At 36.8% G+C, this 13,159-nt stretch overlaps 1 protein-coding gene across 1 annotated transcript; it reads left to right on the top strand.

The window, feature by feature from the left end:
* Window positions 1-4,463: 4,463 nt before the first annotated feature.
* LOC118241143 (cytosolic phospholipase A2 gamma-like) lies at window positions 4,464-12,412 on the top strand. The gene is made up of 13 exons (XM_081715722.1): window positions 4,464-4,652; window positions 5,127-5,269; window positions 6,045-6,243; window positions 6,350-6,455; window positions 6,630-6,770; window positions 7,429-7,530; window positions 7,643-7,765; window positions 8,014-8,133; window positions 8,301-8,363; window positions 9,048-9,128; window positions 9,790-9,944; window positions 11,345-11,510; window positions 11,674-12,412. Exons 1-13 carry the CDS (start codon window positions 4,464-4,466, stop codon window positions 11,850-11,852), a joined length of 1,767 nt encoding a protein of 588 aa, XP_081571848.1. The 3' UTR covers window positions 11,853-12,412.
* The last annotated feature ends 747 nt before the right edge of the window (window positions 12,413-13,159 follow it).

The following is a 13,159-nucleotide window of genomic DNA, read 5'->3' on the forward strand; positions in this document are numbered from 1 at the left end:
TTCCCATACTTCTTGAGTCACTGGAAAGACACTCTGTTTTATTAGTGACTCTTATCTTTCCCTCTGCTATTCACTATCAAACTGTCACCTGGAACTTGAGGCTAAGTAGTCCTATGAATGTATCCTGTACCTGACTACATTAACTACCATGAATTGAGGAAATAAGGTAAACAAGTTACAGTGCAGAAATCATAATAGATGCTTTGATCTTTAAATGAAGATTTTCTGCAGAAAGGTTTAAAATGACCTGCTTATAAGAGGTTCCTGCTTCAACTGGATGGCTGAGAACCATGTGAGCCTTTCTGAACAAAACAGAAGAAAAGTAAAAAATGCACCCTGCATTACCCACCTAAAGGTCATTATTGTAGCAGGAACTTTGCAAGCTGAACTGTTTTTGTGCTTCAGATGATCTGCTTTATATAATATTATCAATTTTTTATTTATTTCAAACATATTTATATAAGATGGAAACTTTAATGAGGGAGGTATTGTTTCTAGAAGTTATTGATTTTAATTATTGTTGAGCTAGACTGACAGCATGTGAATGATCAGGCACTGATAATAATCAGTAGTAGTGGAGGTGTCAGGGTGGTGGGGCCACAAATCAAATCCTGTTTATGACTGAATATAGGCCCTGCCATTATACACTTAACACACTTAACACACTTAACATGGACATTAATAAACATAAAAAACATTTATATGTTTGGATTCATATTTGGAATATATTTTTGCATAAAATTAGTATAGAAATATGCAAAGACAAATCATTAGGAAATTATTATTGAAGCAATAAATAATTAATGAAATGCTTTATTATATTGTTTAATTAATAAAATCTAAGTTTAAACAACTTATTGAAATGGAAATGGATATTGTTAATATTTGTATTTATTATTAAGTTAAAATCATTTACATAACTATTTATCAATTCATTTAAATATACAAAAGCACAGACACACACACACACACACACACACACACACACACACACAAGCACACAGCCATATCTGTAGAAGGTTTGAATCATTTGGAAACTGTTAACTCCTCCTCTTCGGTTTGAAGGCCTGTACCTATAAAAGGTGTCCCTTTTTCTCAAACAGCCACAAACTAACTCTAGTTATTAAACCTTGAAGTTTAACATTTTGTGAAGACTTCAGTGAAGGTATGTGCTTTTTATTAAGCTATTTTTTAAAAAGCTTAGCAGCTGTCTTGTATTAACTGGGGTTTTTATAGTTCATAGATTGTTCTTTGATGGTGAATTGATGAGTACATATAAACAATGCCTTCATTTATCTAAAGGTCATCACAATCTACCACTGCTGATGTTCTTTACACACATTCATTATTAGATGCTCATTCACTCTCATGTACTGTGTATTCTGTAAGTGTACTGTAGTAAAGGTAAGAGGTAGCAAAATGTAAAACTGTAGTATGGAACAAAAACAGGATATTTCAGACAGGAGACTTATAAAGTATGTATACATATCAAGAAAACTGGTTTCACCTTCAGAAGCAATTAAAAGGATGAAGAACCCGTGAAATAACACATTATATATTAATATATACTACAATGTATACTATGATTATGATTATATATATTGTAACGGTGAGCTCTAAGGACGCATGTGCAGAGAAGACCAAAATTTATTAGGGGCAAATCCAAAGTCGTAGTCGTTAGGGTAGTCCAGGGTCAAAGAGACAATACGGAGATTTCGGGGATACATCATAAATAAACCAAGGGCTAGGATAAACGAAGGTTAGTAAAGACACACGAAGGCAGACAGGGGAAGCAAGCTATAACAAAGACGCTAGTAAGAACGAACACTAGGATAACAAAACAGGCCAGCATAAATGAAGGCTTTGAAACACAGAGGAGCTTTGATACAACCACATAAATACACGCATTCAAATAACGAACCGCCAAAACACAGGGAAGACAGGGTTTAAATACATGAACTTAACAGGGTAGACGGGCAGGTGTGAGCAATCAAACGAGGGCCAGAGAAAACGAAACTACGGAAGGGAACTAAAATACACAAGACACGGAAAACATGGAACACAGAAGCTGGGAGGGACTAACCGTGACATATATTGATATAATATGTATGTATAATTTGCTTTAATACTATAGAAGGTAATATGAAATTATGTAGAAATCAGAAAAAATGGAAATTTAAGGTGCACGATTATGACCGATTCATTATAGGTAATGAATAATAAAGTAAATATATATATACAAACTGTAACAATGGAACAAGAATATAGACTCAATGTACAAACTATATAAATGTAATAAAAGTAATATGAAATTACGAGCAGATGTGGGTCATTGTTCATGAGATGTATATGACTGTTCACACATAGGATGAAAGATCATTTAAGGTGCTGTTTAAAGTGCTGGTGTTTGTGGAGGTCAGTGCTGGGATCAGCTGGCATGGAGGAAGTTTAGATAGTGTGTGTTGGCGTCATTCACAATACACACTGCCCATGGGAAGAAGCTTCTTTTGAGGTGTTCGGAGTTCTTCCTCAAGCTGGAGTAGTGTCTTCCTTATGGCAGCAGTGTAAAGAGGACATAATGTGTATGGCTGGATTTTGTGATGATCCTCCAGCACAGCGTCTGGTGTAGATGTCCTGTAGGTGTATAAGAGCTCCACCAATGATATATTCCACAAATCACACCACCTACTGCAGAGCCTTGTGGATGTGGTTGGTGCTGTTTCTGCTCCCTATCAGGCTGCTTGGTGTCGTGCTGTGGTAGAAACTGGTGGTGGGTGGTGAGGGTTCAAATCTCCTCAGTCTCTGTAGTAGATAAAGGCATTGCTGCACTTTCTAGACTGTTGAGTCTATGTGATGTGTCCAACGTTTGAGAGTGAGGTATCTGAAGCTGCTCACTCTCACTACTGGTGTTGTGTCACTGGTGAGGAGCAAGTAACTTCTTGACTGCTTCCTTGTAAAGTCTACCACCAGATCTTTTGAACTGCTGACCATCAGTAACAGTCTGTTGCTGTGTCCGTACTGAGTCAGATACTGCACTGAGTGGGATCAATGTTGTGATCAGTCCAGTCACAGAAGTGTTGCCAGCAAACTTGACGATGGTGTTAGAGCTGTGTGTGGGAACATGTAGAGGGAGTACAGCAACAGGCACAGGACACAGGACGCATCCCTGTTGGGCTGTAGTGTTCAGTCTGAGAGTGCTGAAATGTGCCATCCTACTCTCACTGCCTGTGACCTGCCAGTCAGGAAGCTGTAGATCCACCTGCCCAGTAGAAGTACTCAGTCCCATGTCCACTAGTTTTCTTGTGAGTATGTGTGTCATATAGTGTTAAATGTCAAACTGTAGTCAATGAAGAGAATTCTGGAATAATACACTTGCCTGCTGGTCAGATGACATTATGAGGTATGATGGAGGTGTAAAATGGCATCATCCTTTGATCTGTATGGATGATATGCAAACTGTAGAGGGTTCACGTATTTTGGCAGGGAGGAGCAGATGAAATTCTTGACCAGTTTATCGGACCATTTCATAGCGATGGGAGTGAGTGCTTCTGATCTAGTGATAAGAGACAGTGCTACTTTTGTAGTGATGATAGTGAGTTCTACTGTTGTAGTGATGGAAGTGAGTGCTTCTGATCATAGTCATTTGTCGATAGTCACTTGGATAAGAAGAAATCACCCTCTTTTCTAGCAGAAACTACCCTCTTTTTAAGGCATGTGGGGACAGCAGACTGAACCAGAAACATGTTGAAGATCATCATGGACATGTTGAAGAAGGTGCTAACTATAAAGCACAGACCCTGAATAAACATATACAGTCTGGACCTGACACATTTATTACAAACATCCTCTTGATCACATTTCTGACAGTACACTCTGTAACGAGTGGCAGTTCTCTCCTGTAGCTATACTAAAAATATGTTTGTTTATATGCAGGTACGAGAAAAATGCTGCTCTCTGATTTGCTGAATGATTTTGCTCTGTCACTGTCCTTAAACACTGAATAACAATGGTCCTAAGTATAAGACTTTCTGGAGGGACAGATGACATGTTGATAGTTCACATCACTTTTTTAAGGTTTGCCTGGTTTTCTTAGGTGACAAGACTTTTGTCAAATGTTCACAAAATGATGCTTGTCTCTTCTCAGAATTGCTCCTTTTACTTCCCTGGCCCCATTTAATCCCTGCAGATGGACAGCCCTAGAAGGTATTTTTATGATTTTACTTTTTTTTTTAAGATTTTATTTTTTTAGTTTAATCAAATTGTGATTGTTAACATATGTTAGAGTAATATAGTACAGTAATTTTAAAATAGCATTTCAGGTTAATGTACTATTCACATTCTTCTACATTTTTATTTACATTTTGTATTTGTGAATGCTTATTCCTGTCTATGCATGATCATGCTACATTGGCCCAGCGCAACAAAACTTCAAAACACTTTCATGACAGTGAAAGACACCATATATGAACGGTGGTGTTAAACATGACCAGTGGGATTGGGGCAAGACTGTTTTACCTGTTATTGTATACTGTGTGTGTAGCAGTGAAGTGAGAATTGGCCACTCTCTGAATGAGGATGAGAGTCAACATGTGGCCAAAAGGAGAGCAACTGTTCTTCAGTGTCTTCAGCATCACAATATATCCTGCAGTGTGGTGAATCAGATTCTTAAATATATTCCTCAGTCTTATACAATTGTTACAATTGCTTTATGCTACAAATAATTATGCCTATTTGAATCTTTGCTCAAACCAGCATATTGGGAGTGTAATATAAGCATCTACAAATAAATATAAAACATGTTTTTGTTCTTGTTTTTACTGGTGCTGTAGGGACACACATGGCTTTAGTTTAGTTTAGTTTTAAGATTAGGATGTGACACCCCTGCTCCTCACACAACTCATAGGGTGGTCACATTGGAGTGCTGATGCTAACATTATGTCATTCTCTTCAGATCTGTACAATATCTGTACATATTTCAAAACGTTGACCATCAGTATTATATCTGTGAATGTGCCTGGTCTTCAACAAGCCTGTGTTACAAAAACTGTTTGAAGCTTGTGGACTGACAGGGGGTCTCCTAGATGTGTGGTGGGTTTAGGGTGTGTGTTGTGTTCTAATGACTGCAGGACGAGGTACCCAACATTGCTGTGCTGGGCTCTGGTGGTGGGGAGAGAGCTATGATTGGATTGCTGGGGTCACTGAGCCAGCTGAGTGAAGAGAAACTGCTAGACTGCATCATGTATCTCAGTGGCGTCTCTGGATCTACTTGGTACTGATACTGAACATCTAGATATTCTAACTTCTTAATTATGTCCACACATAGAGCAGCACCTCAGTGTTCATCCTGAATATGGCACATCATTCATTTCTATAAAAAAACTAATTCTTTCAAAAATGCACATAAACAAATATGAATTAAATGTACACATTCAACAAAAGCAATTTAGTATCCATATTTGTCAACTCTATTCCTGAGGGAGAAATCCAATTATATGAGACCTGTAGGTTGTACCTTTACATTAAAAACATTGTGTTCCTTTTTAATGTAAATATTGTGATGAGGGTGGAAAGGCAGGAGGCAAATACAAGCCATGGTTCACATGACACAGACGTTTATTAACATGATGAACCAAACAGCAAACATGAAGAACGAAAACTGCTTTGACTGATTACCATACAAGGCAAACCACAGCAGACACAGTCTTACAATACTAAGCATATGAGTTAAACACTGACAAACACTGACTTACATACAAGCACTTAAATATACGTGCTAATGATGAGAGAAAGGTGTAGCACATAACCAACTAACGAGAGGCATAAGCAGGTAGATACACACACACACACACACACACACACACACACACACACACACACATCACACTGACATGGGGAGGAGTCAAGGAGGAGGTGGCCATGCTGTCACAATTGTGTTCCTTTTTAATGTAAACATTATGTTGTTTTTAATGTAAAAATTGTATTCTTTTTAATATAAACATTGTTATTGTTAATGTAATCTTTGTGATTCTCCCTGATCTCTGAAGGTGCATGGCATCAGCGTACCAAGAACCAGACTGGTCCAAACAAATGGAGACAGTGAAACAAAACATCATCCAAAAACTTACGAGTGATCAAGTCAACTACCACAAGACATGCTGCAAATTAAGGAAAATGTGTGAAAAGGACAACTTCAGCATAACCGATATCTGGGCAGTATTAATTGTGTCTAGTGTAGTGAAAGAGGTAAGAACAGTGTCCACAGATCCAGTAGTCAGAAAGTACGTTTTTAAGAGCTATTTTCATGTAGTGATTCAAGATGTATACACTGCAGTCTGTAATGTCTTTGCAGATTGATGAACAAGTTCTCACAGAACAGAGGGGTCAGCACACTAAAAACCCATATCCCATCTATACAGTGATTGATAAGAAGTCCAAATATGACACACTGTGTAAAGGTATTTTTTATGCACATATGTATGCGTGTATGTGTGTTTATATATGTGTATGAATGTGCATGGGTATATGATTAGGGTAGAATTACATTTTTATAGTTTGTAGGTGCTTGTTTGAGATCACTACATGAGTATAGGGGTATGATAGAATTAAATGTTTATATTGTCTGTTTATAGACTCTTGGTTTGAGATCACTCCACATGAGTGTGGCTACTCCCTCACCGGAGCCTTTGTGGATTCCAAATGTTTGGGAAGTCGGTTTGAGAAAGGGGCAAAAACTGAGGAACAGCCTGAGCTTGACATGCTGTACATACAAGGTAATACCTGAAAAAGGGGGTGGGGTTTAACCTTCACTCTTCTACACTTCTTATGAATTTTGTAAATAAAGCTTAAGAAACAGATTAATACCTCTAAGAGTACCTGCTGCTCTTTCCTCTATGGAGTGAGATTTACACCAAAACACTTTGTGTTTAAACCTTCAAAGCTCTTAGAAAGAAGACAGTATATTTTCTATAATTTTATATATCTAAAACAAATTGCCTCCTGTTATGCCATGCTCAGAGGTGCAGCTTGTCTTTTTATTGAGATGGTTTTTAATATCCAGGTTTGCAAAAACAAATTGACAGTTACCAGCTGCACATGTTGATGAATCAAACTGAATTCCCTCTCATTATAGTACAGGGATTTCCATTTGTGCAATTTTTCGTCTGTTTCTTTTATTATTGTTATTATTTTTTATATGACATCACTGATATTGTTGATTCTTGCAACAATTTTCATTATTTAACCACAAGCCAAGCAATTCTCACGTTGTTAAACCATTAGAGTCAAACTTCATCACATTCCCACCAGATGTAAGTTTGAAATGGAGAAAAGATGAAAGTGCTCAGTAACTATTCTGTTGAAATGTGCTAATTTTATGATCAAATTGGATCTTACACAGCTCTCATATGTTAATTTCTTTTGAATCTACAGGTTTGTGTGGTAGTGCACTAGCTGATGGAGAAGAGATAAAAAAAACAATTTTTAAGGGGCTACTCAAATTGAGCACAGGTCTGAAAAACTTAGTTTTAAAAGGTAAGTTCTACTCAGCACTTGCATCCTGCCCCAATCCACCTAACAGCTCAATTCTGAAAAAAACAAAACAAAAAACAAACACTAATTGTAAAGGTCAATCTGTTTATTTTAGCAAATATATCAGCTAGCAATGATGATGAGCTGGTGATGCATACCCTCCTGGAGTTGAATCTTCACTTCTTCAATGGAGAGGATCTTAAAAATGACATAACCAAGATGAATGAATTACTGAAAGGTTGTGTTCATATAAACATTTCATAATTCAAAGAACAGTGCATGCTTATTCAAACTAACATCTTCATTCCTAACATCTAATCTGAAGTAATAAATAGGTATTTAATATAATAACTTAATAATTATGGGGTTCTGCTGACCCAATATTCAATATGGCTTTTTATAATAAGGTATTATTATTTAGTTATTATTATATCACTAGTTTGTAGTGGCATTTAAAAAGATACACATGATAAACATTTTCTTTAGAAAAGCATGATAAAGAAGGAAATGAGGTAAAACTTCAAGAACCAATCACAGATGAGATCTTAAGCAACTACACACTGAAAGTGTGTGATTGTCTCCCTCACTGGTTCCCAAAGACAGTGGGTGAGTAGTGACCCAGAGCTGTGCATTACTGATGGATTTTCTAAACAATGTGATTTTAGAACCTTGGATTTGTAAGGGACTTCTTTTGGTAATGTATTTCCTTTTTGTGTGTACATGGCAGAAAGTAAAACTAACACATCTCTTCCTAATCCTGTGTGAAACTACAGTTATGATAGAGGAGCTGCACACATCCAGTAATTCCAGCAAGATTTGGGATTTGGCTTCTTTTGGTAATTTTTTTTTTTTGGTATTTCCTCTGTGTGTTCATGGCAGAAATTGTGATTCTTGCTTTCATTTAATATTCAATTAGCCTGTGTGAAACAAATACACTGGAGGAATGGAAGAACAACTACTTTTCCTGGTGTTTCATACTGTTTCTTCATAGTACTAATGAAAAAAGACATTTACTGAGTGTAAAATAAATATTATTCAAATAATTAATTTATTATTACATTATAATCTGATTTCCTTTTTTTAAATTTTCTTAACCTTTGTTTTAGAATGACCAAGTATTCTGTGGCAATTCATAAAATCTTATTCAAGAAGCCAAACTCTGCTCAATCAATTCTATGAATGTTAACAGATTTCTTCTGATTTTTACCAGAGCCTGTAGTGTGGAATAAAGGCAAGGCCTGGTAAATGTCATCAGGAAGTGACAGAGAACTCCAGAACTCCATTAAACACAGATCATGTTAGTTCAAGACAAAATGGTGGCAGCTCTGTCCAAATGTGATATGTGTTACAAGGTCTTGTTAACCAAGAGACATTAGGACTTGTTCTGGAGTGATTCTATATACTCTAAATATTTATGTTATTAAATGCAATTTGTTTTTTCTACTGGTAATTTGTGCCTGTTGAAATTCAGAACTAAGATCAGGTAGAAGTGCCTCGATCTGTCTATTTTATCTTGTCAGGCATTGTGATTGCTAAATGCATGAGGAAAGTTTGGCAGTGGGACTGGGGAACACATTACAACTTTCTCTACAAAATGACAGGTGGGAAATAATTCTACTTTTCATTTTGTGGTTTGATGCTTTTTTGTGTAATGGCTATCTTGTCTATGTCTCCCTCAAGGTTATGTAAAGGTTATCAATTTCATATTTATTAAATATTTATTATTATTGTGTGTGTTTATCATGGATAACAATTTTTAACATTCCAGTTTTAAAGTTGCAAGGTATCCATAACAAAACAAAATCTTCTTGCCAGACTTCTACCGTAGAAAGGTTTTATTTATTGAATCATAAAACCTCAATTGACTGAAGTGACTCCAACTGTCATTTAACAGCCTCTCTGTTGAGAGTCCATAGTATGTCTGTGTCAGTTAGTTACTCACATTTTGTGATGTCCTCCACTGGTTCACACATGGATTTTCTTTAATCTTTAATCTGGGAGATCCTAATTTAAGATTCATCCAATCACTTTAGTAACCCTTCCACATTAATTTGTAGCCCAACATTGCCATCATTGCTGTCTGTCATATCTACTTACAGACTCACCAGCACCTTACTGACTTGCTTCATTTCCTCCACTTTCTCCCACCATTGTAGAAACTTTAATACCTGATTTATTAGAAGCAAAAAAGGAAATTGTACAAAGTGCCTGAACAACTAACTTAATCTTATATAATTAGTATTCTTTATCTTTCATTAACAGTTGATGAAGTTCATCCCAGCATCCTAGAGTCAAAGACAAGACAATATGAGGACACTGGTCTGTTACTCAACTCACCCTATTTCTCTGTACTGAGAAAGGAACGCAATGTTGACCTCATCATTTCCCTTGACTTCAGTGATGGAGATCCCTTTGAGGTAACACACACACACACGCGTGCAGACACACACGCACACACACACACGTGCACACACACACACACACACGCGCACACACACACTTACTTAAATATTAAAGATACCCTACAGTTAAAAAAAAAAAAAAACCCAAGTAGGACGAGCAGAAAGTTTAAAACCAAAACTATCAGGCACAAACAACAGAACAGCTTAGACACTATACAAACTGCTGAAAGAGACTTTGCAATGATCAACAGGCACAGGTAGATTTAAAGAAAACAATAAGAGAAACTACATACAGGTAACACCAATAGACTGGGGACTGAGAACAGACTGGGGCATTATGGGGCGTGGGACGTTATGGGACAGGTTGGAAGCCTCAGATGTGACATATGAAATGACCAAGTGTAAACAGGCTTTTTGTTTATATAGGCAGGTATTTAGGTAAAACATGGTATGAGACCACAGCACCACGAGCATGAATAAGTTTTATATCTCAGGGTCTGATATGCTAAAACCTTCCAGCATTATGCCCAGGGAGTACAACAGAAACCAGGAGTACTTATCTGACGCATTTTATTCACTGGGGACTGGAAAACATTAGCAGTTTTAAATGTTTTAGCCGTCTTGTGCAGTTTGCTGTTAGTGAAATAATTTAGCGACATCATCACCATGTATCTAGCTAAATAATGAAATTTGTTGCAATGTCATAGACAATATAAAGGCTAAAAGTGGAAAAGTACTATTTCATGTTAAAGAGCACATCACCTGTACTCAGACTGAGCGGTCATGTACAGTTGTGGTCAGAAGTTTACATAACTTTACATCACATACATTTTCATGATGGACCCTGTTCTGGGTTGGTTCCTGCCCTGTGATGGAATCCTGCTGTGTTCTGGGTCAGTTCCTGCCTTGTGCCCTGTGCTGCTGGGATAGACTATGGTCCCTCACACACCTGAACTAGAATAAGTGGTTTAGAAGATGAATGAATATCTCTAATCTAGCCCATATATTTAGAAATATTTTAGAAGCAGTTTAGCTAAAATTAAATTTTCATGCAACGCTTCTCCCACATCTAACCTACTGACAGACCAGCTGGCCCAGCTAATAGCACAACTGTACAGTAGTCTATAAAGATGCCTTGGAAAAAAAAAAAAGATTAAACATAAAATCCATCTTCACTACAAGATTCTTGCTCATTCTCATGAGTTGGAAAAAAATGAAATATTTTACAAATGCTTGTGGTGTTTTTAAGATTTTTTATTCTTTAGTTCTCAGAGGCTATTTTAGTAGTTAATTAAGCAATAAATTCATATGTTCATACATGATTATAATTTCAGTTAGAACTGTTATTGTAGACACAAGCACACATGCACAGTCACACACAGCTAATTTGGGGCATTCTGTTTTATCCCTTATAGACAGTGGATAAAGCTGCTCAGATGTGTAAAGATCTTCAGATCCCGTTCCCTACAGTTGAACTGCCAGAGAATGAAGAAGAACCAAAGGACTTCTATGTGTTTAAGAACAACCCCAATGCTCCAGTTGTGATTCACATGCCTCTTTTTAATACTGTTAACTGTAAAGGTAACTATAATATTCAGTAAACAGACCTTCATAAGTGTATCCAGCTTCATTATCTAGCTTGCGCATGCAAACTACAAGCGCAAACAACATGTTTCTCTAATCATGAATTGAAGTAACTGTAAAATAGCAATACTGTAAGTGACTGATGTCTGTGTTTCCTCAGGTGAAGTTAAGATGTGGAAAGACATATATCACACCTTTCAGTTGTCTTACAATGATAAAATGATCAATGATCTTTTGGAGAAAGCTGGTCTAAATATCACAAACACAAAGGAGAAACTCCTGAAGGAGATAGAAAAAGTCATTAAAAGGAAGAAGCATTGGACAACAAAACCAAATTAAGAAATGCATTATTTTGGAGAATGTGACAACATACATCTTTATAACTGGGTAGTCTATAAGCATTCTATTAATTAATCAACAAAAGGTTATAATCATTTTGTGTCTGATTAAATAGATGTTGTTTGCTTTTTTAATAAGTACTCTTTGGCCATACATCTCTGGAATAAGGAATACAACTTCTTATTGTTGGTACAGGAATTTCAGTTTATTGCTTTTAACTAACTGACATGTAAGAATATTAATACACAGTGAGTGTTATTTCATGTATGGATATTAATGGGTATATAAATTTGATAGTGATGGTGCCACAATTAATCTCATCATAACTTTTATTGCCAATTTATTGGGGTGTTTGTACTGCTACAGTTGCTTTTAATGTAACTGACATATATAAATATTAGTACATAATCAAATATTCATGTATATTGTTGGACATGGATTTTTTTTTTTTGGAATTCTAGCACATTTTGTCTCCAACTCCCTCAATTGAGCAACAGAGTTGTTTCAGTTTAATTGATCTAAACTGTGTGTTAAATCTTTACTGTATTTGTAGTGGTTTATTTGGTGTCACATCAGAAAGTCATAATCATAAATAAATTGCATGATTTCAGAAAGATAAGGTTGCAGTTATTCCCAACAAACTTGCTTTCTAATCAGTACTTTAAAATATAAAATGTAGTTCTTTCAAATCTGTTAAGTCATTGAAATGCAGGCAGAGGTAGACACACAACACCTATATTAGTTTTGCCTAGATCAATATGAAGCTTTCCTTTTAGTCCTCTCCTGTTTCCCCTCATCTCCTGTCTTTTCGGATCTGTCCTGAACACTTTATATTCCCAGATCCCCACTATGTGTTTATTTTAAAGTTAGTTCCCCATATGGTGTTTGAACATATTCATCAGTGTACAAGGTTGGTCAGAGCAGTATAACATTCTGGCTGGGTCTGGATGTACACTATGTGCATATCTCTCCTGCATTAGGACTATACTTTGTCCCATCAGGCCCACCCAGCCAACACAGCCTGGTAATGCTCAAACCCAACAGGCCCCCATAACCTGCTGATCCTCAAACCTACAAGACCCACCCAGCCTTGAGCAGATGAGTTTGATATTGTAGTGAAGATAGACAAGTTATCCCTCTGATGGAACTCTGGCCTGCTCAGGGTAGGCTTTCTCTCACCCCCGGGCCACGGAGACAGGAGCCAGGACCCCTCTGGTACCATAATGCTGAGCATCAATGACATTAATAGCCTAGCTGATAACTTATCATGCTGTCCTGGATTTCCGCCCCTTCCCCCTCTACTTTGG

Source organism: Electrophorus electricus, chromosome 6 (assembly GCF_041902795.1).
Source record: "Electrophorus electricus isolate QZ-2024a chromosome 6, ASM4190279v1, whole genome shotgun sequence".
Classification (NCBI taxonomy): Eukaryota; Metazoa; Chordata; class Actinopteri; order Gymnotiformes; family Gymnotidae; genus Electrophorus; species Electrophorus electricus.

What these genes read in the sequence shown, in the direction of transcription:
- LOC118241143 (XM_081715722.1), top strand. Translation starts at nt 4,464, where the DNA reads ATGAACGGTGGTGTTAAACATGACCAGTGGGATTGGGGCAAGACTGTT. An exon ending in CTGGTTCCCAAAGACAGTGG is followed by an intron (nt 8,134 to 8,300) that starts GTGAGTAGTGAC and finishes GTGAAACTACAG; the next exon opens with TTATGATAGAGGAGCTGCAC. An exon ending in TAATACTGTTAACTGTAAAG is followed by an intron (nt 11,511 to 11,673) that starts GTAACTATAATA and finishes GTGTTTCCTCAG; the next exon opens with GTGAAGTTAAGATGTGGAAA.